The sequence below is a fragment of the Empidonax traillii genome, unplaced genomic scaffold (genome assembly GCF_003031625.1).
Source record: "Empidonax traillii isolate 1590-97213 ecotype Southwest subspecies unplaced genomic scaffold, ASM303162v1 scaffold292:size1342341, whole genome shotgun sequence".
In the NCBI taxonomy this organism is placed as follows: Eukaryota; Metazoa; Chordata; class Aves; order Passeriformes; family Tyrannidae; genus Empidonax; species Empidonax traillii.
This window is the reverse complement of record NW_020955485.1, coordinates 891,361-916,646: the sequence shown is the minus strand read 5'-3', so window position 1 is coordinate 916,646 and position 25,286 is coordinate 891,361. Positions and strand designations below refer to the sequence as shown.

The window sequence follows — 25,286 nt, the reverse complement described above, 5'->3', positions numbered from 1 at the left end:
GGAGGAGTTCACAGGTGCTGCAGCTTTGCTGGCAACAGAGCTTTGCATTTGAGTAGTTTTGGGAAGGACTGGATGTGGTTCCCGCACAGCCGAGATAGTTCTTCTCAAGCACTGGGCCTGTCATAGGGTTTATTTGATATCCATAGAGTAACATAGCAGATGTCACTATAGTTTTTCCTTACAGTAATTTTCCAGGGTAAATTGTAGAGCTTACATTCTGTCAAGTTCTGACAGTATCCATTGGAACCCAAGGGGGTAACAGGTCTTCTGCCTCCTTCTTAAGATGTATCCAGAAGTTAAAGCAATGAAAGATTGGTGTCTATGCTGTGTTTTGGAGCTGTTTACAGCCCAGAGAAGAAATACTGGTGACACACTGCAAGCTCATGCATGGGAAAGACTGGAAATGTGCACCCCAGAGCTCAGTGCCCTTGGAGGAGCATCCGGGGAAGGACTTAGGGCAGGAGTGCAGGTCTGTGAGGATCTTGAGCAGCAGTTTTAACAGGAGGAAGCAGAGGTGATTCTGATCAACAAAAACCCATTCTGACCTGGGGAGTGTACCCGGTGCCCCAGAGATCTGTGTGAGCCAGGCTGTGCTTGTCAAGGCTTGGTGTCACTCTGGTCACTGAAGGAATGTCCCTTCCCTCCAAGTGGCAAATGCTGTTTCAAGCTGCAGCCAGATGGGGCCAGCGGAGAACAGTGGATGTTGGTCTCCCACTTGCAGAACAAAGGACTGCAGCATTGCTGGAAGTGTAATTACCAGAGCAATTAAAATTTCTATTGCTTAGGCTAGAAGTGCAAGTACCATGCAGACTCTTACAAGGGCAATCAATTGGAATTTGTTCCCTTTAAAATGATAAAACCCTTCCAAGGAAATTTTGCCTGCCCCTGGTAGTTTCCTGTTATCTGCCTGCAGGAACATTTACAGGCATAGTGCTCACCAGGTGCCCACTCCACTATTGCACCCTGGGTGCCGAGCACTTTGTGTAGACTGGACTCTGCGGAGCTTTAGAAGCCTTGGATTGGGAACAAAAGACATGCTTAGCAGCCAGCTGCTCACCCTTCCAACCCCTGCTGTATTATCTGGGTTCCCAATGGCACCTGATAGTCCCAGTAGTGATCCAAGTGCTCTACTTGGAGCTGTAGAGAGGAGCGAGACTGCGGTTCACAGGGGTGAGACTGGGGGCCATCATTTCTCCTCTTCTTCCTGCTCAGACCTAGAAACTTCCATCCCCTTGGCTGCCAGTCCTTCCCAGCCTTTCAATCCTTCCTGGCCCCAGAGGAAATGGCTTGACCTAACACGGAAACAAGCAATCTGCTTTCTCATTTTTAAGCCATGTTACTTAAATTCTCCCTAATGGGAATTGGTCAGTCAATGTAACACAGTCAGAACCTTGGGCTGCTGCTCTGGGCTCTGCGGGGCATTGCCCTGCAATGGGAGCACTGTGCCATGACATTTGGAACAGGAGGGTACTGTCAGCCTTCACATGGCCCCAGAACAGTGGCATCCAGCAGAGGACAGCCCTGCCAGCCATCCCGTGGTGTGATTGTGGCATGTGTCGGGTGTTGACAGTGGGAATGGCTTTCTGTCACTGCCTCTTGACACAGGCTGGGTTTCTCTGATCCTGCACAGGATCCAATTGCAAAACCCAGCCAGGCAGTAAAAGACTATCAAGTCCATTCACATCCACCACCATGGCTCATGAATCCTGTCTTACAACATGCAGACACCAGTCCCTGCTCTAGGAATGTGATTCTGGCTGTGCTGAGGAAGAGCCAGCTGCCCACTCTGGAGCCGACCCGGCGTGACTGCTCCTGCTCCTGTGGGCTTCCAGGCAGTGGGAAGGAGGAGATCCATAAAGGATACAGATGATCATAAAAGACTTTTTCCAGGCTGTGTGCAGGAAGAGCCAAAGCCAATTCAAGATCCCGCTGGAAGAAATTAATTGCGAGAAGTCCAGTTCTTTTGGCTGTATCCAAGAAATAGAAAATTCAGTCTGTTTTCTGCATTCACTGTCACTGTCCAGACTCTTCTCTGAAGACCTCCTATGCTCTGCTCACCTACCCACAGCAAGTCTGACCCTTCAAATGCCTTTGTCTTCCCTCCCAAGACTCTCTGGTTACTGTCGCCTTTCTCAGATGATGCAGCGCTCAGGGTCCCTGCCATCCCAGACCTGCTGAGAAGCTGTAAATCCCCGTCAAGTGTGACACTTCCTTGTCCCCAGCTGATTCTCCTCTAATATGGCTTTTCTGCTCTCTTAGCCTCCAGGTTTTGGTCTATTTTTGAGGTCCCTTCCCTACATCCCAGACTCCGCCTTTGCCAATAGACCAGCTCACAGCTCGCAAATGAATTTCATTTTAATTCCTTGCTGCAGCTGCGGTTTGTGTCAGGATTATGAATTTGCAGTGAGGGCTTTCATGTTCTCTTCAGAGTAATTTCTAAACCCAGAGGAGCAGCATCTCACATGGAAGCACTTAGAGACCTCTTACAAAAGCAGCGTTGGAGTATTGATCATTTTGTCTCTCTGGGGACCCGGAGTGCTGCAGATCGAGCTGCTGTGCAGTGTAGCCACTTGCGGGCAGCACCACACAACTCTTCAGAATGAGGAGTGAAAAATAGCTCCAGTTGAAAGGAAAAGTGGTGCCCCCTTTTATATAGAGATCAATGATGCCCGGTACATTGGATTATCAGTTAAAACACCAGGACTTCAAATGCCAGGGTGCATGCACTCCTGATGCTGACAAGCTCGAGATACATAATGCTGTTTGGGTTACCAGCTGAGCTCCTCTGTGCAGTCTTTTCATAAGGTGAATGTAATATCTGCAGTGATGTACCCGGTGTTACATCAGGAGAGCCAACCTATAATTATGCTGGAATTGTTTGAACGGGTTATTTGTCACTAACACATTAGCTCACTCCATTTATTGCTCCCATTCAGGACTGCAGCAGGTTTGGTGTAAACAGAGCTGGGGTGGAGGTTTGGGAAGGCTTATTTTTCTGAAAAGAGCAAAGCAGAATTGTTTGAAATTTATTCTTTTTTTGCTAAGGGAGCTGTTGACTGGCAGTGCTAGGAACAAAATACGTAAAGCAGCTGACGCAGCATAACTGATTTGTTTTCAGAGGTACTTCCCGGGTGCACAGCTCATGTGTTGGACTTTGGCATGGACCTGGTTGCTCTGCAATGAGCTGGCAGGTTTACCGTAAGATGTTTTGTTCCTTTTGAGAAATTGAGGCTTGCAGAGTGGGTTGTTTGCACAAGGAGCTGCTGCACAGTTCACGCAGTCCCTGGACGCCTGACCTGCCTTATTACATGGTTGTTTCATGGCACGCATCCCAGTGGAGCAGCACTGCTTGTGTTGGTGTAAAAGAGCTCCCCTGGTGGCATCTGATTTTCTGGTTAGTGATCAGCAAATATGTGCTCTGCCCCACTTTGACCTACAAGGCCAGGGAAGTCTCTGAAAGTGGCATCTTCTCATATTTGTCTTTTCTGGTAGGCTGGAATTTCACAGGGGAAATCCATGTTCATGACCCTTGACATCGTAGGATGCTGTCTAGTAGCCTTGAAATGCCTTGTTTAGATTTCACATCAAAATAAAATCAGTGTAATTTCCAGGAAAAAAAGAGAAGATTGAACACACTGGAATTTTTTTTTTTTTGATACCATGTCTTGGTTTTGTTTGACTTATTGGCACTAAACTTTATCCAAGTACACCCTTCACCTGCCAAAGCATTAGCATTGGAGTTGGCCATGCAAGGCTGGTGAATTATTCTGTTGCTTTACATGGAGATAAACCAGTCCTCCTGGTTTTGGTATTGGTTCAGTGAAGGGTAAATTGTCCAGGAGAATAAGTCTGGAGGTTGACCTTTAAAACTTCAAAAGATACGTAATCCTTCCTGCCTAAGGCATGAGCTTGGTTTTCTGTCTGCCACCTCCAAATGCTGCTGGGACATGTGCTGCAAAGTAGCCCTTGTCACTTGAGACTTGGAGGAGCAGAGAGCTGTTCTTTCCTTGCAGAAGGAAATGGCCCCTATGGCCATTTGTAGCTGGGGAAGAAGGGCTCTTGGAAAAGGCTCTGCCCAGGGACTACTTAACTGCTTTTGTTGACACAGACCTACCTCCTTCAGCCACCCTGCTGCTTAATAACAGGTGTCCAGTCCATCAGAGCTGTAGAAATAGTAACTGCCAAATCCTTGGAGTGTCAGTGTGATATGGGGGATGCAGATAGAAAAGGTGATCAAGGAAACCCACCTTTCCCTTGAGCAGTCAGATGGGATTCGAAGATAACCTTATCCCTTCCAAATGAATGTTTGAAGCCTTCTTTGGTGTCCTGCACAATATCCCACAGTGACCAGTAGCCCTCTCTAAATCCTCATCAGGGTTCCAAAGCAGTCAGTGTGTGCTCCTACCCTTAAGAGGCAGGATGGACTGGGATCTTGAATCCCAGTGAGTGCAGGACCTCCCTTCTCTCCCTAGATTGAATCAAAGGAGTTTGTCATCTTATTTGTTTCAGTGTTTGCTTGGGGAGGAGCTATAAAACCTCCTCATTATCAGTGTTAGGTGTCTGGGTATTTGGTGGCAGTCAGGTAGGCGAGAAAATATCCTGCTATTGTAATTGAGTCAGAGATGCTGTCTCCATGTGTCATCCTCTGAGATCTGTTCACATATCCATTTGTTTAACAATAGGTTTGAAAGCCCTCAGCAGCATTTCAGCACCATTTTCCCTGGCCTATGTGTCTGACTAATGGCCAAGGCAGTGAGCTATATCTGGACTAGAATTGCTAACCAATGGATGAGGGTTTCTTAGCAGCCCTGAATTAGATGACTCTATGATTAGCCCTTAGGAACATGGGAGAGGACAGATCTGACGTGGGAAAGAATGAATAATCGTCCTTCCACAAGAAGCACCTCTCAATTTCACCTTGAACCCAAGTTGCTTGATTGACTTTTGTGTCAAAGAAGGCCTTCTCCTGGGCTGACATCTGGCTCGAAAAATCACCAGACCCCCTAGCTATCCCTCTCCCAGCAGGATTTCTAGATAACAGGGAGAAGGAGTCCTAGTTTTGGCTTGGTCTCTGTGTCCTTGAATATATAGGTATAGTGCACAGTGACTTCTCTGCCAGTAGTGGGTTTTGCTGGCCACTCTGTGATGTTACAAGCAGGGAGCACTGGGACAGCGGGTTAAGTGCATGTGCTGTTTTCTTTTGCTTTGTCAGGAGGTGCTTTAGGTACAAACTAGAGGTGGAGAGCTGCATGTGGTCTCAGACAGTGGGGTAACCTCAAGGTGATGAAGGGAATCATGAGTACTGGTGGTGATGAAGGGCTCTCTGCTTGGGGATGGACCTGCCATTCCTGCTCTCCAGCCTTGGGGGTAGACCTGCCATTCCTGCTCCCCATCCTGCTGTTCCATCTGCACTTTCTGCCTGGAGGGAGTGAGGATTTCAGTTTGCCACGGGCAGGACCTCAACAGTCTGTTCAGCACTAAGTACTAAGTACCCAGGGAACGCAGTGTGAACTGGAGTAACCAGGTGGATTGTCAGCCAGCTGGGATTGCTCCCTCATAAAGAGCTACTGGCTGAAAGCTGAAGTGTTCAGATTAGAAATAAAGCACACATTTGAAAGGCAAGAGAGATTAACTGGCAAATTGTGCCAAGAGAAACCAGGGAATTCTTTTTCAAGGGCAAATGTAGTTCTGGAAGGTGTTTTAGACCCTACACATCAGTTTATTTGACAGACCAGTAGCAACCTGAAGGCCTCCAGGCACAGGAGATCAGCCGATGGAATAATCCTCCCACTCTTTAATTCCTGCTACACTGCTCTATGTTAATGTAAAGGATCAGCTTTGCATTCATACCACTTCTCTTTCCATGTACTCTGCCAAGCTGGGCATTCCACCTACCTTATTGTTTGAAATTATGTCCTCACAAATTAGAGGGTGAGAATGGAAGTATCTCTCCTCACCCTATCCTGAGCAACTAGGGTTGCTCTTCTACTTTCCCAGTTACTGCTGTGCTTTGTTCTGGGCCCTTTTGCTTTTTCAGTTCTTTTTCCACAGTTCAGAGTAGCTAAATCAGTCTGGCAGTGGACTCTGCTCCCTCCACACCTCCCTGCTTCTTCCCCGTCAAAAAAAGGAACTCCAAGTCACAAGCATGTTTTGTGTGCTCAGCTCCTCACCGTGTCAAGGTCACCCTGAGTGGGGTTCCTGTTACAGCTTAGCACTTTCACCTCTTTCAATTTGCCATGCATTAGTCAATCTGGAGCCTAATGGATTTGTAACCTGACTTTGCCTGTATTATCTGAGCCGTTCCCAGCAACGTAAGAGGATTTGGGCACAACTTCCTTTCAAGTTAATGGAAAGATCTTGCTTGGAAAGAACCTGCTTGAGGATCTGAGTGTACTTTGCATTAATGTTTCCATTAATTTTAATGGGAGATGTTTCTAAATTTCTCAGATCAGCTTTGAACATCTTAAATTTTGTGTCCTTCACCTGTCTCATCTGAAATGCAGTACCCTTAAATGAGCAGCGTCATTATTGGCCAAGATGTTCTGCAAGATTTTTCTGCCTCTGGAAATGTTCTGTTCTCTGGTGATCCCACTGGACCCCTCACCAGCTCACCACACGTGGGGCAGGATGTCCAGGGTCAGCTCCTGACTCAGAGGCTGTCCTTTGCATGATCTCTGTTCCACCACCATCTGCAGAGCAGAAAAGAGAAAGAATCCTCAGTGACTTTTTAATTAGCATATATAAAGCACTTTGCCATCATCAAACAGAAGGGAATAGAGAAAAGCAAACTTATTGTTGCCACTCAACTCTCAGTTACAGCAAAGCTCTGTTGCCTTGGGCATGATTACCTGCACACAGTGTTTGGTTGGTACAGGCAGGTACAGAGCTCAGCCTGGGTTTTAGCCTGGGTAAGGTCTTGTCTGGCTTTCCTGCTTCTGCAGGGCCGTGCTACTCTGAGTACACTGCCCTTGTGAGCTGAGCAACACAGCATCCCCAGCTTCCTCCCCTCTCTTTGCTCTCTGCCATCCTGCTACTCTGGTAACTTTGACATTTGAACACTGTGGTGATTAACTGTTCCTGAGCATCTCTTGCTGATCAGATCACTCCTCACTCCTGCCTTGTTCAGCAGAGCTTTTACCTCCTTCTGGGGTGCCCATAAATATTTCTTTCCATCTCCACTGAGCTGAGCAGAGACCGACATCGCGACTGCTCATTACACCATCCCTGTGGTGAAAGTCAACTCTGGCAGGGCTCTTGTATGTGTTGCATCCCTGGCATAATCTCATTTTGCTGAGACAGTCCAGGCTAAACATTCTGATGTAGTAAAAGAGTTCATGCAAACTCTACTCATCTCAACATAATCAAGTTAGTGAGCAGCTACACGTGCAGTTGTCCTGGCTTTCAAGAAAGGCCACATTGGCTTGGTCCCTCTGGAAGTACCTCTGGGTACTGAGTGATTAAATAGGACCTAAAATGGTGAGGAGGCAGCTCTGCAGCAATAAAAAAGGGCACCTCTTGGAGAAGTCATCATTAATGTGTTTTTCATGCTTTATTTAAGCTCAGTGCTCATTTGCAGTCTTGCTGCCAGACAGGCTCTGTCTGGTGTGGTGCCAATTGCCTGGCACAAGCATCCAGGTAACAGGGGAGTAGACAGGGTCCACCAAAGGCAGAGATGTCTGGTGTGGCTTGTCTGCAGCATAAAGCAGGAGAGGCTGGGAGCTGGCTGCCCATGCTCACACGCTCGCTCGGAGCCCGGCCAACCGCAGGTCAGTTCCAGCCCCCAACAATTAGTGAGACAGATTGAATCTAGATTGATCTGTCTACTTTCTCAGAGTGAGCCAATTCCAGCAAGAAATTCTCCTTTCCCTCGTTTCCATGTTAAAAGGAAGGAGGCCTTGTCAGATTTCTGGATAAATGGGAGGCACAAGGCAAGGTAGAAATAAATGTTGTGCTAATGCGTAGGAAGAATCATTAGGACAGAGATATCATCGATGCGGCCGGGCTGCGGCTGATCCACATCGCTGTGCTGAAACTCTGCCTCTGGTATGGCTACTACAAAAGGCAGGATTCAAAAGGGCTCTGCTATTTATTGCACATTTGCAGTGTTTTGCAGAGAGTCAGAATCTGGTTCAGAACACGAGTTTTCGGCAACAATAACATTCTGGACCGGTGCAGTGATGTTTGCTGCAGGGAATTCATAGGAAAAGCCTCTAGGTGTGGTTATTTGACAGATGCATTTGGATTGCTCTGGTATTCACAGTCCCTATTCCCCCAGAGTAAAAACTGAGGTTGTGGGAGAGCAGAGGAGAAAGGACATGTCACACCAGTGAATGTACAGGAACAAGAGTGTGGTGGCAAGCTAAGCCGGATTTTATCGGAGTCTCTTTGGGGATGAGTTTTGAGAGGGCAAATGGGAAGTGAGGAGGAGGGGATCGGTCCTTGATCGAAGCCAGCAGAGGAAGATCAAACATCTGCTTCATGCTATGTGTCATACCTGCCATTCCAGGGCTCCACAGCCAAAATAGGATGACACTGAGGGACACTTAACTGAACAGATGCCGGGATGCCCTCTCTCTGTCAACTACATCTCCATGCTGCGCTGTGAGCAACAAGGACAGCAAAGAAACTGGAAAATTGAGCGGGCCATTTTCAAGGAAAGTGGTTAGTCCTGAAGGGTGCAGTGCTCTGATCTCGGCACGGCTCCACGAGCTGTTCTGCCCACGCAGCCTAGGCAGGACCTTCGCAACAAAGAGTTCTCTCTCTTGCACCCAGAGTGCTCAGTTTTTTAAAGATGCCATAGAAACACTGAGGAGTACAACAGAACACCACAGCCAAACCAGTTTGGCTTTGCATCACTGCTGAGAGCAGCAGACAGGCCTGGAGAAAACAACCTGCTGACTGACCGCTCCAGAAAGCGGAGTGAGACAAAGGATGTTTGTCCTGAAATCTGTGGTGGATGTAGACATTCCCAAGCTCCCAAAATTGCAAAGAGATGCTTTCTTAGGTGGCAGAGCAGTGTGGCTTTGTGCATGTTTATCCAGGGTTTTCGCCTGCATGGTGCCAGTGCAAGAGTCATTGCTTGTAGTTGACAGCTCAGCTATTGTTGCAAAGTGTGATTTAATAGCAAGACTTGATTACAACATGCAAATGTAGCTGCTGGGGGACTATCTCAGAGGTTTGTGGAGATTAGCTGTTAAATTGGCCAGTGCAAAAACATTATTAAGCAGAGAACATAATTACTCATCTTGTGCTTCTGTAGTGTATAGAAGAGACAGATTTGTTTAAAAGCCAGCAAGTCCTATACAGAGAAAAGACTCGTGTCAATGCCACATCATGTACTGCTGTATGTTGCAGCATATTTTATTAGAGAAGCAATACTTAATAACAACATTCGGGAACTTGTGGAAGGAATCCATTATATTATTCTGCATCATAAAAGAAAACCTAATGCCTAGTCTGTGTGAAGGCTGTGCAGATATTGAAACATCTCCTTTCGGTGGTGGTTGATTGCTTTTATGGAGATTGTATCATATGGATATAAACAAATCCAGCACTTGATATGAAATTTGGAAGCAGGGTTTTAGACTCGCTCATCTATCTTCTATCTGTGCATGTTCCCTCTGAAATGCATCAAGGTTCCCATTAACACCTTAAACGTGGAAAGTAGAATTAAGTGAGACTGTCAGCACATACAAAATGAACCACTGGGCGTGCATTGCTGTTATGTTTTTCCCCTTCAGTCATAGAGTAGTCTGTGGTTGCTTAGAATAAAAAGCTTATGTGTGTGAGGATGCAGGGGGAAGGATTAAAGCGTGGAGAGCTGCAGACCTGGTTTGGGGATCAGGCTGTGGTTCAGAGTTTTGTCCTGACCCGTGGCTCTCTGTAACCCAGGCTGGGCTGCAGGGCATAGTGCAGTGGCAGCTAGAGGACTGAAGTCAGATGTAAAAGTGCATTTGGCTAGTGAAAGCCCCAGACAGTTTCAGGAAAGTCTTTAACAGAGGAGTCAGGAGGACTGAATTAGAGGAACAGCTTGTTCCTAATGCAGCGTAGTTCCTGCAGTCACAAGTGCTGGCGTGGGAGTGGGATGATGCTGTCAGGACGAACCTGCCGTGCTGCTGTGGCTGCTGCTCACCCCTGATTCACGTCACTGGGCACTTCCCCTCCAGCATCTCTGGCCCCCCAGCAGATGCTCTGCTGAGCCTTCACTTGTCTAAGCAGAAGGAAGTATCCACCCAAGCCTAAGTGGGTGAGATAAAGACTTCAAGGAGTTTTGATGGGAAAATCCTTGCCATCCTTTTGTTGCAGCTCAAGACTATTTGTACACCAGTAATTGCTCCCCAGGCTGGTTCCTGTGTGATTCAGAGTTGAATGTGGAACTGCTGTGTGAACCTTGGCATCTTGGCACAATGTATCTCGATCAGTCTAAATTTGAACTTGTAGTCAGTCCTCCTTCCTCCTTTAGGGCTCGGATGCACACTGCCTTGTTTCTTACCTGCTCTGTACTCAAAAATTTGCCAGAGCTGGAGCCATCAGCTCTTCCAGGTGTGCAGGCAGGGAAATGAATACCTTGTTTGTGGTTCGGCTTGTTTTCCACTCAGAACCACAAAGCACCTGAACCCCAAGACAGCTGCTCACCAGCATCCCGTGGAGTGCCTGTGGGGTGACTGGGAAGAGGTCTGTCTGCATCCAGCAGCAGCATCTCCCTCCATTCATTACTCAGTGCCAAAGGGTAATCCTAAAAATACCTGTGAGCGGTTTGCAAGCTATGAGTGTCAGAGGGGGCAGCTCTGCAAAGGTCTGATATCGACTGGGGAAGGGAGAGTGACATTTGTTTTCATCACTGAGCATGAAGGGATGGTACCTTCAGCTGTGCACTGGGAGTGGGTGGGAGCAGGGAATGGGTCTGGGTTTCAGCAGAGGAGACCAGCAGAGAATAGATCAGCCCTGTTGGCAGAGAAGCAGGAAGGGCCATGGGGCAGTGTGGGCTGAAATGCTGAGCTAGGGCATCATATCCCTGCACAGGCACATGCCAGTTACAGCTATTGCTTTATAATATTCATTGATAGTTTGTGATGAAGCCAAGAAGTGGGAGAAACCACATAAAAATACTTTATAATAGTTTTGCCCCAGCTGTGTGAGGGCTGTGTGTTCAAGCTGTCTGCATCTCCCTAAGCACCAAGTGTACACTTTGAAGCTGCACATCCAGTGATCAGTACTGATAAATGCAATAAATTTCACATGGTGGTAGAGTTACAATAGGAGTCTCTGATAGCCAGGGAGGAGACAGAAGTGATGTATTCCTGTGTTAAGCTCCTTTTTTTTCTGTGTGTACAGCTTGGGAGTGCAACAGATCCGTCTGTTAAATGGCTGTTAACCTGCTCTCAGAGTCTGGAGTGCAAGAATTTGTTTGTGTGATCCTCTTCTCTGACAGTACTGGCGCTGCCTATGGGAGATGCCCTTGGCTGCAAACTAAGGTACTCTAGGAAGAGTTGCAGTAGTTCTTGGTTTTATGAGTGACAGAGTTTTACTGTACTGATCAGAGTAGCATACAATTTGAGGTAGGACCTGCTCCTAGTAGGTCCTAAGAATTTGTCACTGCTGCTCAGAAACCCTAGGCTGGAATAAGGCTGTGATAATTAATGGAAGTTAAAGTGTTCCTTCTGCCTGTGAGCTGGTTGGAAATGGAAAAGAAGAACCTGTCACAATTGTGACTGGCTCTAAACTACTGTCAGGCTTTCCTCCTTCCCTTCCCCTGCCCCAAGTGGAAAATTGTATTGGAAAGCAGCAGTTAGAGCACTTAAATCTTTCCACAGTTCATTTCAAGCTCCCTTTCTTCTTCCCAGCCGTACCCAGGCCAGTTTGGGGCGCGGATGGGAGACTGCGTCTCTGGCTGAAACTTGCAGGATGTTAAATAACAATGGGAGAGTGAGTTTCAAAGAGGGTATAATGTGCCTGGATTGCACGTACCATAAGCTGTGTTTCCCATGCTTTCACATTCAGCCCATCCATGCATCACTCTCAGACTGTTTCCTTTCTGCATGGGATCTATCTCAGTGTGTTGTGGAGCAAGCTCAGGCTAAAATGGGGTTCCTGCCTCTCCTGCTACAGAGGGACACACTTTCCCTCTCAGGCATTCTCAGAAGCTTCTGGTATCTGTCATGTTCAGACAGCACATGTGAGCACATGAAATGGGGGCAGTAACAGAAGCTTTTATATCCCCTGTGGTGGGTTACCAGGGCCTTGTAATCCCTGCCCTTTCCCAGGTACTTGAATTGTCTGTTTTAACTAGTGTGTGCCCCCTTTCTTTTAACACCTTTTGGCACAGTCACCTTGCTGCTGCAGGCAGAGGTTCTGTGTGGGTTTGTCCCCTGCTGGGTCAGGAAAGGGCATCTGTCCTCCTTTGCTGTCTTCCTCAGCTGTCTGGATTTAACAGGTTGATCAGATGATGGAGGAGGCTCCCAAAGCTTTTACTCGATGTTACTGAATAACCCTTGGTAGAGAGCTGAAGGCCCAACATGCAGACCAGACCCACTCCTTAGGGAAGTCTGCTGCCTCCCTGGGGCCCAGGTTAAAGATGTGAAGAGGAAACTTTCCACCCTGGTACAGCCCTTGGATATTATCCATTATGGATTTTTCAGGTAAGCAGCGATGAACTTTCAACAAGAAGTCCAAGGGCATTCAAGAGGTATTTCAGGACTTTGGGATGACTGATTAAGGAACAGATAGTGTTTCCTCTATCCTTCCAGTTGCAGGAAATGATGAGGGAAGGAACAGAAACAACTAGCAGATCAATACCTGATTCTGAGCCTGAGGTCACTGAGAGAATTTGTGGGTTTTTTGATTATAGGTTAGTTTACACAGTACCAGGTCTGCTGGTGACAGGCAGGGTACACCTGTCTTAAAGGGGGAAAAGGATCTTTGCACGAAGGCCAGCAGGGTTCACTGAAAAAGCTTGAAAGCAGATTTGAAGGGTGAAGGGGATAGAACCAGGCTTCCTTCTTCTAAATGTCCATCTTCCCTGTTCATTCAAGAGTTAAGTAATCTGAGTGATGCAGCACCCAGAGCCAGGTATCTGTCAGGCCTGGATTGGAGGCTCACCAAAGCATGAGGATATATGGGTTTATTTCTGTTTTGTCATTTGGAGATTACTACTAAGTGTCTGTAGGACAAGAAAACTCCAGGGCATCTTAGGATATACCCCATGCTCCAAGAGAGGTTTTTGTTTTGGCTTTGCAACATTAATATATAAAGGTAAGAATGGATGGCTGACGTGCTCCTTTTCCAAGGATTAAAAGGCACTGCCAAGGCTTTGCAAGATGACAGTGTTGCAAATCTTATCACAATCCAGTGCTTAGATTGGTTGGTTTTAGCAGCACAAATGTGCTGACAGATCTGTGTGTCTGCTTTTTGGTGATGGTAGATTTTTTCAGGAGGTTGGTCTGTGCTGCTGAACTCTGGTTGCAGAGCCTGGAAGGTAATATAGCAAGAGTTCTTTTTCGACACACCTGGGTCTTCATTTTAACCAAACCTGTGTTGATCTAGTGAAAAAGGAGCAATTCAGGGTATCATTGTGGATTTATCTCTGCTCTTAGATGAAGCTGAGAGATCCATAAAAGTCAGTGGAGGAACTAGCAGGAGTAACCAGGTTACTCACTGGCAGTGAGATCCAGGGACAGAGGCATTTGCTAACTTCTCCCAGCAGTGTGTGAGGTTTTGCAGACCTCAGTATTAACAGAGCTTGTTCTCCCTTCCATGTGATCTCAGTAGAGGGACTGTGATGTGGAACAAAGTCCTTTGTTACTAATCCAGCTCTGGAGAGTTGTCATATCTGTCTCTGGACTTTAAGGATATGATTCTTTCTTGCTTGAATGATGCCACCCATCCTTACCTGTTATGATCTCACTGAAACTGCCTTATCTATCCTCATCTGCCATCTGACTGTAAGTAGCTCCAGCTGGAGACAAACAACCCTCTGTCACCGGAGCCGCACATCCTCCTCTGGCAGCGAGGTGCCGTTCAGCCCCCACTCCCATCCGTGCCGCTTGGCTTTCTCCGTGGTGTGCCCAACTCCAGTAGGATGTTCAGCAGTTTTTCCTCAATTCTGTTGTGTAAATGAGGGTGATTTCAGCCTGCCATGATGTGTGGGCTCACTGGAACATGACTGTAAATCCAGATCTGAACGTTTTCTTGTAATGGACGGGGTGGTGAAATTGCATTGCTGCCTTTAACCTCAGGCTGTCCTTAGACCAAGCCAGACTCTTCACAGCCCCTGTGTCAGTAAATCAACTAGCTTTTGAATCAATGCACATAACAGTGAAGAGAGAGAAGTTATAGATGGAAAAGACCCATTGTACCTTGAGCCTGTCCTGCTGCAGAGGGGGTAAAGCTCTGTCAGGAATTCCCGGCGAAGCTCCAAACCTATCTGCTGAGGCCAGGCAGGGTGAGAGTCCTGCCTGGGAAAGATGGGGGGGGCAGGGGGGAAGAGGTTGCCTAAATTTCCTACAGCTTTTCCATTCTGCTCATCTCTGCATTTTATTCCCTTGGCTTTATTTTTTGGGCAAGAAAACTGATGTTGATTGTATATTCAACAAACCCAATATGTTCATTCTCCTGATCATTGTTTTTCACTCAGAGCTATGTCTGACTTTCCTTTAGCAGCATGTTTTTCTCACCTAATATTTAGTTTAGGATTGTAGGAGCTGGATATAAAACCTTCTGGGACGTTTTAATCTGCCAAGAGTCTGCTTGAAAACAGAAGTTATCCAGAGTATTTCAGTAGGGTATTTAGAAAACATCACCCCAAATTCTGTGTTGCCCATTTCCCTTTCATCTCCCTGCCAACTTCTATTGGTTGTTTTAACCCCGATCTGCTGTCAGTGTCCCCCATACCTTGCTCCCCTCCCCTTAGGGTTTCCATGTCTTTGAAAGTCCTGCTAACCAGAAGGTTCATGTGTTGTGCTTCGCAATTGTTTCAGACCAAGAATAATACAGCGGGAGCCAGCTGGATCCCTCGCTCCGTATTGATACAACTGTTCCCCTTAACCTGCCCACACTCAGTGCTACAACTGCAAATCTGAGGCTGAACTAGGGCAGTGCTGGGAGCCCTGCTCCTTGGCCTTGCCTGGAAAGCAGCACCCCCAGCAGAGCATCCCACGGCCAGGGAGCAGCTGCCTTTGGGTGTTGTCTGCTGGGGACCTTGTTAAGTTGAGCGTGTTTTTCTGACACAAATCTTCTCTGAACCAGTGATCCCAGTGGTCATTCCAATTCCTTTGATCTGCAGCCAGCTTCTCCTGAGCATTCCTCCTCTGGCAAGGCCCTTGCTGAAGGCTGGCCAGTTTGGGTGATTGCTTGTCCTGGAGGTCTCTTCCTATAAGCCCAAACAACACTTGTGAGCATGGTTAGTAACTGGAACAGGCACCCAGAGGGGCTGTAAGAAAGTTGACCTTGGAGATTGCTAAAACTCTACTGGAAAAGGCCAGTCTGATCCAAACTTTGGTTATCCTGCATTGCTTGGACCAGAGATTTGCAGCAAAAGAGGATATTACTTAGCAAGTCACTACCTGGCTTGCAGTTTATGAACATCAGGGGGTACGTGTTGAGTTGTTGTGCCACTGGTGCCTTTGGATGCCAGATTATTTAATTACTTTCCATGGTTTTGGTATTTTAAACTTTTTTTTGTTATCTTTTGTTGTTCATCTCTTCATGAGCTTCTACAGGCTCCTGCTTGTTTGTCCCTGGGTCATGTCCAGGTTGGTAGATGGATGCTCTTCCAGTCACTGACCATCTCAGAATATGCTTCTAGTCTGGGATGTTCATCCATTATTATTTATTTCCCCCTTGCCTATCAGATTGCCTCCTGCTTTGGAAATAATCAACTATTTAATGCCAGGTAAACTGGAAAAAGACATCCAAAGGCTGAAAGGAGAAACAAATGGAGGGTGTGAATGTCTCCTCAGCAGGAATGTCTGGGAGAGCATTGGCTGATGGGGAATGTGGAATAGGAAGGCTGGTTCTAGCAGTCTCTGACTCCCTACGGCACTATCAGTTCTCCGGATGATTAACTGTTTGTTTCTCCCTTAATGAAAACTTGTCTCAGATGAAACCACTGTAATAGAAAGCTCATGTTTTGGAGCGATCCCAAGTGTAGGTTAATATTTACAAGCTATCAGGTTCAGGTTTTATCTCTATCCCTGCTAGCACAGAGATAAAATCCTTTTAAAAATCTCTTTTGATCTTTCTAGTTCATGACATGGCTTTAGTAAGACACTTTGCATATGGAACAGGCAAATGTCTTAATGGAAATGTAAGTTTTTCTCATCCTTTCAGGGACTAGTAACAGATGAGGAGCCCCCCATGTACCAGGGGCCACGGCTTTATAATGGAGCATAAGTGATGGACAGTATCTCTGCAGGATACTCGTGCTACAAAATGTCAGAATGTTATTTCTGCCTTGATGGCTTAAGATCATGTTTACCTAATGGACTTACATTTGCATTTTTCAGGTGTTGTGTTAATATTAATGTGTTGTCTGAATTGTTAATATTTCTTCACTTCAGTGCTACGTTAATGAAGGCTGCAGGGGATGGAGAAAAGACCTGGCTAATTAATTAAATCGGCAAAAAGCATCTTTAACTTTCCATCGTGCTGCCCTTTGCTTCCACCTAATGGGTCTTGGCATTTCTGGTCAGCAGCCACGTAGCACACACTGCTGTATGGAGCACTCAGTGACGGGCTTGCTAATTTTTCTGACCCATAAATCACTTGCATAAACTTTTAATGGTGAGGAAAAGTGCCTTTCATTCCAGCTTCCTCCTTTCAGTGGGAAATGCAGCCTGATAACAGGCGGTGCTGGCCTGATGTGTGGGGCCGGAGACTTTCCTGTCAGCAGAGGGGCTGTCTGCATTCATTCAGGAATTCTTTCCATTCCCCTCTTAGCCAGACTCTGGATGACATTAATATTATGTGTCTTGTCATAAGCTGTGCTTTTGGAGCCAGTGGTATATCAGACTGCACGTCTCAGGAATGTGGACTGCCAGTCTGGCTGGTTGTGAGGTATCTCCCCTCTCCTCTGCCCTGTCCCAAAGTCCTCTGCCTGGGCTCAGAAATGTGATAGTCCTGAGAAAATTATAGAGAACGCTGGAGCTGGGACTGAGGGAGCCTGCTGAAGTTGTGCTTCCATGTCCTGTGTGGCCCGGCACATTGTTGCAGGTCCAAACTTTCATCCCTGGCCCACAGCAGCTCAAGGTGCTGTTTTGGCACAGAGGGGCACTTCAGCGTCGTGCCAGGAGTCTGAAGGTTGTTGCCAATTTGCATGAAAAGGAGCAGACTGCAGATATATTAACATTTAATGAAGAGGTGTAGCCTGCAGAGCCCGTGTCCTCTGCAATACTGACTTTTCACTCCAGTGGTGCTTCCATTGCCATTTGGATCAAGATGGGATGTAGGGTGATAGGGCAGGCAGGTGTTGACTTTATCCCTTCCATACAAACCACAGATGAGAGTGAGGAGCTCCAGGCCAGGCAGGGTGTGTTTTTCACCCACATAGCCAAGAGCCAAGAGGTGCTGAAGGCTCTGGGGCCACTTGCACCACCCAGCACCCCGATGTCCGCCCTGACGTCATGCTGCCAGATCAGGGCAGCAATTTCAGGGGCTGTAAAGTGGCATCAGTAATTTCAGAGGAACTCAGGCTGAGATTTTTCTAGTGGCCTAAATCCCTGTGTGCAAACCAGTACATCAGGCTTTAGGCAATTAATTCCTAATCATGCCAAATGCCTTCAGGAGCCAGCTTCAATATTGAGAGCTTAAAACGGTTTTCCACCGCACCGCAGATAATTTGGGTAAAGCAAAGAGAGTGGTCTCATGGCATTTCCAGCCTCAAGGTGTGAGAGTGGTCTGTAAGTGACATTTGTATTCAGAGAACCCTCCCATGCATTTGTGTTGTAGTCATCTATTACTGGGAAGGCACCATAGCAAATGAAAAGGGCATTCTTTATACCCCAGAAAGGGAGTTCATTAGAGGGAAAAGCCATTCTTGCTTAGTAAGAAATGAATCTAAAACTGCCTCAAGCTGCTATTCTCATCAAGTTTCAGTGTTAGCAGTTTTAACCAAGAGCTAATTGAGCAATCTCAGAAAGTGGAGTAATTCCATTATTCAGCTACGCTTTGTACAAGGCTACTGCTAGCTGCGAGAGGAGCAAAAATTACTTTCATCAAGCCAGGAACCGCCAGTGTTCTTGCTTTTTACTACTTTTTCTTTCAGAAAAAAAGTAGGTCTTTTGGTCTTTTGGCAACCGTCACTGGCAACAGGAGCTCCACACCAACATTGCAAGGCTCGTATGTAACACTGCAGTCCAGGTTTTTTGGATAACAGGGGACTTGATTTGCAGAACTCTTCAAGCAGCAATGCTGCTCCAGAGAGGATGGCTGAAGATGCTCCTGTTTGTAGGTTAGGCAGAGTGTCACCAGGAAGACAGTGCACTGTTCTTGCAGAATTTTGCATGGAAAAGAGCCATTGCAAGTGCCGGTCCAGCTACTCGCCAAAGAGCGTGATTCTGTCATTGGCTGCGCTCTCAGGAGATGCAGGATTAGGTAATGTTGCTTTTAGAAGAGCTTTTATAGAAACCTCTCAAGTTCCTTTGCTTCATGGAAGAGCTGTAATCAAAAATAAACGAACATGATTTAAAGAAGAAAGAAAAAGTCGTACCACATCCAGCGTCTTTGGACTTAACCTGGAGAGGGTTTGTTGGTTGTACCGTGGTGCTGTTTCTTTACCACTTTCCTTCAGCTGCTGCTGCTGCTGCTGTTGGATGTGCATAGCACTGTTTGCAGCCTTTTGTGGAAGGTGACTTTTCTCTGGGCAAATGCAGAGGATTTAGAGTCCCATTCCCAGGGGGTGGCTGTAGATCTCCTGTTTATTATGAGAGTCTGCTGTAACTATAATCCCCTCCAAGCCAGCAGAGAGCAAAGGCTCTCAGCAGTGTACTGCCCTTAGCGAGGGGAGATGTATCCATCAGTGTCTTTAGAACCCTCTCAAACACACACAAACACATCAGGGCTGCCTTCAATGGCACTGTTTGGTTCAAACACAAACCAAGTGTGATGCTTTCAAAGCTGTACTGTCCTAACCCTGTTTGGACCCAGTGTGAAGCTGGACACCTGAGGCAGGCACATAGATATGGGTTGAGAAACCAGAGGTCTTGACTGCAGATTGAAGCACAAACCCATGCTGAGCTGGGATGGTAAATCCATCCATAGATGGGAAGGAGTTTGAGCAGCAAAAGCTTTGTTCCCTGTGCAGGAGGGAGCAAGTGCTGTGAAGGAGAGGCAAGATGAGGAGGAGCAGATGGGATTTTGTGATGGGTTAGGAAAAAGAAGTTTGGTAACCTTTACAGAAATGGCTGGTTACGTTTGGCTCATGTCTGAGCTGCTGGAAAGATACTGGGGATTTACCTAGGGGCAGCTCACCTGGCCAGAGGGACCAAAGGGGGCTCAGACTGCAAATCAGAATAGTTCAGCTCTGTCCCTTTGGGAGCAGGTTTCCACAATGAGCTACACATGATGAAAAGACCAACTTCTTCAGCCTGTGAAAAGCAAAAGACCCTGCCATGGGAGAGTTGTGTGGTGTTTTGGGTTTGTCTCTCACGTCTCAGCTGTTATAACTCTTCCAACACCTGCATGCACCCATCAGTTACATCTTGCAGAGGGGATGGAGGTGAAGAAGGCAGCATGGGGGAAGAGCTGTGCTCATGTGTCCAGCCCCACCTTGCTGCTGTTGGCTCTGAAGCCTGTGAGTCTGTTGCACTGATGGAACAGCAGATGTTTCAGTGGCATTTCTCTTTAAGCAAGCTGCCTGCCTCCTTCCTGCACTTACTGGATTGCAAACAAAGTACTCCTTGTCTCTCCTTTTCAGCAAACCTTGCTTAGCTAATGTCGTTTGTCAAGTTAATCAGGGAGAGTGGGCACTTCGATGGCTGCTGTACAGCCTGGCTGTATTGCCATGGAGACAAGCAGCCACATAGACATTTTACTTGCCCTGCTTCGCTCTGCAGAGATTTGGCATGAGAAACCAGTATTTTATTTGCCATCAACCTACCAACTTGCTGAGGGTGTCGGTATTTTTTCAAGATTGCTATCAAGAGATTGGGAAGTGTCTACCTAACCTTTTACAGAGCAAATGGTAATGCTGCTACTAAAGCAATTCCAGGATCTGAGTGTGTTGCTCCACTTACCATGTCCCATGGATGTTTGGCTCTAGCAGGAGTTGTCTGAGAGGAGTTACAGCCCAGTAGCTTTGGTTTGGAGCTGCCATCGAGTGTACATCAGTCCTCCTCAGCTGGATGGTTTTATAGGTGGCTTTTTGCCTACAGTAGCTGTGGCCGTCATTTAGGATACTTTGAAAAGCACCAAGGCCTGCCTGCATTTAAGAGCACATCAGGAACCTGAAATTTCCCCAGCAGTTGATGAAATTTAGGCACTGGTATGCCTCGGTCATGTTTGAAACTCAGCTGTGAGTGTAAACCATACGCACGGGTTGACCTCTTGCATAAGGCAGGTTATAGAGTTTCACCCACATAACTCATAAGAAAAATCAGGGTACTGAAAGGGCCAACAGGAGATGTACATGTTACAGAGCTCACAAGCCATCCCATCACTCCCTCCTCCCTCTCGCATGTGCACATATTAAATGATGCACTGAATGGGTTTGGCAACGCTCCCTCCTGCGGCCTGGGTGAACAGGACAGCTGAGATCTGCAGGCACCTATGGGAGGGACAGCCACCTGCCGACCTCTAGCCCTGTCTGTGGGATGGCAGAGGAAACCTCACATCAGCACAGAAAGGGCAAAAGTTCAGATCAAATTGTTTATGAGATTTTATGGAGCCAGGAGCCAAGGATAGCTCAGCTAATCCAGAGGAAACTGTAGCGATGGCGTTAGAAAGCATTTCACATGGGATTCATTCAGTGCGTGTTCAGATGGACCAGTCTTTCTGTCTCCATTTTTTAGCCATGAAATATTTTTCTTTGCACTCCTGCCTGCCAGCTGCACTGAGCCAGACTCCAAGCTAGGCTGTTTCAAGAAAAAAAAACCAAAGCCAAAAAGTTTTTGTCGTTTGACCTGCCTTGACGTTTAACTGATAAGTTAGCAGAGCTTCAGCACAGCTCCCAGTAACATCAGCACCAGGCACTGGTGTGGATCCAGGCTGCTGCCAGCCTCCGCTCCACTAGCCTCAGCATCCATTGCTTTTCTCCAAGCCACAGCATAGTGCTGGCTGAGTTGAAGCCCTGATGAGGAGGTGAACTAAAAGTGTAACTAAAAGGCCGTGTGGGGAGGGCAGAAAGGCAGCAGCTTTGCTGTGCCCTCCTGTGCCTCGACACCTGAAGCCTTGCCGGCTTTGTGGGCTGTCCTAACCCTGGCTCATCCTACTGAGTCACCAACATCCCAAGCAGCGTGAGCTCCTCTTGGGAATAAGGTTTTCCTTTTAGGTGCAATGAGACCACCACATTAAGCTGTTTGATGCAGATCTTGTCTCCTTCCTCACGTTCTGAGACACAGACCCCATTGCTCTGCTGGGAGGTGACGTGACTTAACTCCAGTCAGAGATGCCAGCTCCTTCTCTGTCCCCAACCTGTTCCCTCTGACCCTGGCAGACTCTCACATGCTCTGGATTAGCCAGCTATGATTTCTGCCTTCTGAAAGCTGCTTTCCTCTCCCTGGGGACTAACTCCTGATGTTTAGAACAAATCTGGCTAGGAGTTATTATGGAGCAGCCCCACACTGTTCTTCCCTTTCAAGCTTTCAGGACTGCTGCAATGTGTGGGGAGCAGTTCTGTGACACCCCGCAGTGATCCAGAGATGGGAAGGACCCTCTGTCTGTGCAGTGTTTTGGCATCAGCCCACAGGGCATTGCAGCCTTCCCAGAGCACTCTAGATTCATTAACCTCAGCTGACACAAACAAACCCATCAGATCCTGGGGCTTCTTTTCCCCCCAAGTACAGGACAGTGTCCAACCTTGTCTGTGTTACCTGCTCCTTGAAAGCCCGAACTGCAGGCACATCTCCCAAAGCCTGTCCCTGCCTTTGGGTGAGAGAGCAAGAGTACTTTTCCAGTTCTGAATATCTACAGTCACATCCTGCACACTCTGTCATGGGTGCAAAGCTCCTGGGTGCTTTGCAGGACGGGATTTTGCAGAGCAAAGTGGGTAATAATGGGCTGTTAGTTTTATTTCAAGAGTAAAAACATCCCTGGCAGGAGCGTGCTTAGCTATGAGCTTCCATTCAATATTACCTACAACGTCAGAACAAGGGTATCTCCAGGAAATTGTAAAAGCCCGAGCCCTAGAGTGGTAAAACAAAATGCAGAACTTAATAATCAGGTGGAAATTGCATCCAGCCCAAAGTGTCGCTGAAGGTAAGAGATGAAGCTTCACACTCCAGTGCTCAACAAGAACAGGAATGGCAGGAGCTGCTTGAGACCTCACTTGCGGTTTTTGTCTCTGGGACATGTGATGAGCCCATTATATCTGTGACAAAGAGGAGATTTTGTTCACAGTTTTTTATTGCTTTGTCCTTAAAAACAGGTTTATATCTCACTCCATAGAGGCCACATTTCGAGGGATGGGCAGGGACTCCATGGCCAACCTTTGCCCATGCATGCATCTGTGTTTAGCTGGGGCTAGAGCTGGAAAAGTCTCCGTGTTTCATTTCACTAAAGCCCAAGGGAGGGAGAGGCACTGCCTTTTGCAGCTCACACTGTTTTTTGTCCCTCACTATGAGCTGGCTTGGGCAGAAAGGGCTTCTCAGGTGTGAGCATGGGCTGGCACAGCCTCACACCTGAACTCAGGCCACTGTTCCCACGTGCCTCTGGTGTGGGAGCTGGTGGGTCACCCACACCCAGGAGACGGGGATGGCCATGCCATAACCCACTGGGTGCCTCTGGCTGCCCCACTGCCAGGGTGCCCAGCGCTGTCCTGCACCCCCTGGAGCCGGTGGCCATAGAGGGACCGAGGTTGCCATCTGCCGGCTCAGCTGCACAGGAGCAGCAAGAGCCTGGCTCAGCCCTCTTGGAAGTGGTCCCTCAGGAGAGTGTCCTGATCCTGCTCGAGTTGCCGGGCATTGCCCTCCCCCAACCCAGCCCTTGGCCTCTCTTAGCATCTCCCCATGGGCAGATGTTCCAGGGGACAGGGCGAGGAGCCCATTCCCATTTAGGCTGCGCTGTTCCCCCCTGCCCACACTGTCCCTGTGCCAGGGTGCCTTTTCTGCCCTCCCTGTGGTGCCTGAAGTGTTGGCCTCTGGCACAAAACACTCTGGGAGAATCCACAAGGCTCTTAATAAGGGAGCTTCTTCCCATTAAAGACTAATATTTCTACTGCAGATTATCACTGTCAGGTGCTTATTCCTTCCCTGGGATTGTCTTTATTTCCTTTCCCTTTTGAGTTCTTGGCAAGTACTCCCAGGCTGAGAATGTATTGCTGCTGTAGCGAGTACCCCGGGAGCACAGCACCCTGCACATCTCACCTGGCCAGTCTCACCAGCAGTGGTGGGTGCAGTTGGGAGCTGCAGCATTACTGGCTCCCGCCGTGGTCCCCCAGCCAGCCCTGCAAAATCACTGCTTTGCCTGCAGGAGGACAGGGCTGAGCCGGCATAATCAGCACAGCTCGCTCAGGCATTGCTGGGAGGGTGAGGTTACTTCTGTAAATGTGTTATCTTTTTTGGCAATTAACACCAGTTAGCAGCCCTGGGAATACACGCAGCAAATAGCAGGAAGCCCATTTAAGCACATCTCTGCTTATCTAAGCCCGGTTAAACAAGTCTCCTGTGGCGCAGCCCTGCAGCTGGTAGCACAACCCAAAGTGCACCAAAGATGATCCCTAGTGCTGGGATTGCTTTCCTTAGCGGTGTGTAGCCCTTGAGGTTTGCATTCAATGCGTGTGCATTCAGAGTTGGAAGGTGAGGGGCTCGCCGTTGCCTGGATGCCGAAGGCAGCCCTGCCTGAGTGATGCCGGTGGCTTGCCCTGCACAGGGACTGGCTGGGTTGTGCTGTGGGTGGAAGGCCGGCTTGGGACAGGGCTCGGTGGCTGGGCCTGACCACACATGTCGAGCTCAGGATGGGGAGCGAGCGAGGCAGTGTTTTCTCTGGCCCAGGAAGACAGAGATGTGTGTTTGTTTTCCATGCTATCTTTCGCACGGCATTTGTTTTGCTTGTCGAGCATTTCGGGAGATAGAATGACCTAAAGGGAGATTATTTTATCCTAATTTAAGCTGTCAGTTTTTCACTGACTTCTGCTTGTCTGTGCCAGCAGGACAGCTTACTCTGAGTCTCTGGGGAAACCTCAGCTAGAAAGTGAGAATTGGGGGGGATTTACTGCAGTCTCACATCTAATCTGAGCTTATGACAGCAACTACAAGCTGCTCCCCTGTCCCCCTGTGTCATGTTAATTCCCATCACTGGGGCCTGGCTTGGCTTTCCAGGGGACTCCACTCTCTAACTGAGGCCTGGGGTTGTTTCCCTTGTGCTGCAGGCTGGTGGAGGAGTTCATGCTGCTGGCGAACATGGCTGTGGCCCATCGGATCTACCGCTTCTTCCCCAAGCAGGCCTTCCTTCGCCGCCACCCCCCACCCCAAACCAAGCTGTTGAAAGACCTCATGGACTTCTGCAACCAAGTCGGCCTCGACATCGACTTCAGCAGTGCAGGGACCCTGCAGGTGAGTGCACTGGCCTGGCGGGCAGCAAGGCCTTGGGGGCAGAGCGTGGGCAGATACATGTTGGCAGCGTGTGGTGTATTCCCTGTCCCTCTCTGCCCAAGCAAAGCTGACAGCTATCCCATGCCAAAACAAAACACCTTCCTCATTCACTACTGTCCTGGTCTGCCATGTTGTGCACAGAGGTTAGAACAAGGAAGCAAGGACCTTGCAGGTGACCGCAGCGCTGCCCTCCCTGTGATGGGAAGGTTGTTTCAGTGCAGGAGCACTCACTGGGACACACAGATTTCCTTCTCTGCCTTCTCTAGCTAGGCCTTTGGCAGGGAATTTGCTCCATACCTCAAGGGAAGTAACTCTGCAAGGGGTTGTTTCTGTCTGGGCTGCTGCAGGTCTCAGGGAGGGCTGGGTGGGGAGCAGGGTGACTGGGAAGGACTGGAGAGCGGTTCTGGGAAAGGTCAGATGCAGACAGCGCGAGAGGTATCTGACCACTCCTCTGCTGAGCGTGTCCTGAGGCTGAACTGCAGCTGAACAGCACAGCACAGGTTCCAGAATTTTCTTTACTCCAGCAGCAACCGGACTGTGGATAAT

The 25,286-nt window shown here is 48.0% G+C and overlaps 1 protein-coding gene across 4 annotated transcripts in view; it reads left to right on the top strand.

The window, feature by feature from the left end:
- DIS3L2 (DIS3 like 3'-5' exoribonuclease 2) overlaps positions 1-25,286 on the top strand; it is a 184,292-nt gene that overhangs the window by 149,202 nt on the left and 9,804 nt on the right. For all 4 annotated transcript variants that reach the window (XM_027890613.1, XM_027890615.1, XM_027890616.1 and 1 more), the window contains one exon: positions 24,518-24,701. In XM_027890613.1, the coding sequence (XP_027746414.1) occupies positions 24,518-24,701 (184 nt within the window). The remainder of the gene's footprint in view (positions 1-24,517; positions 24,702-25,286) is intronic.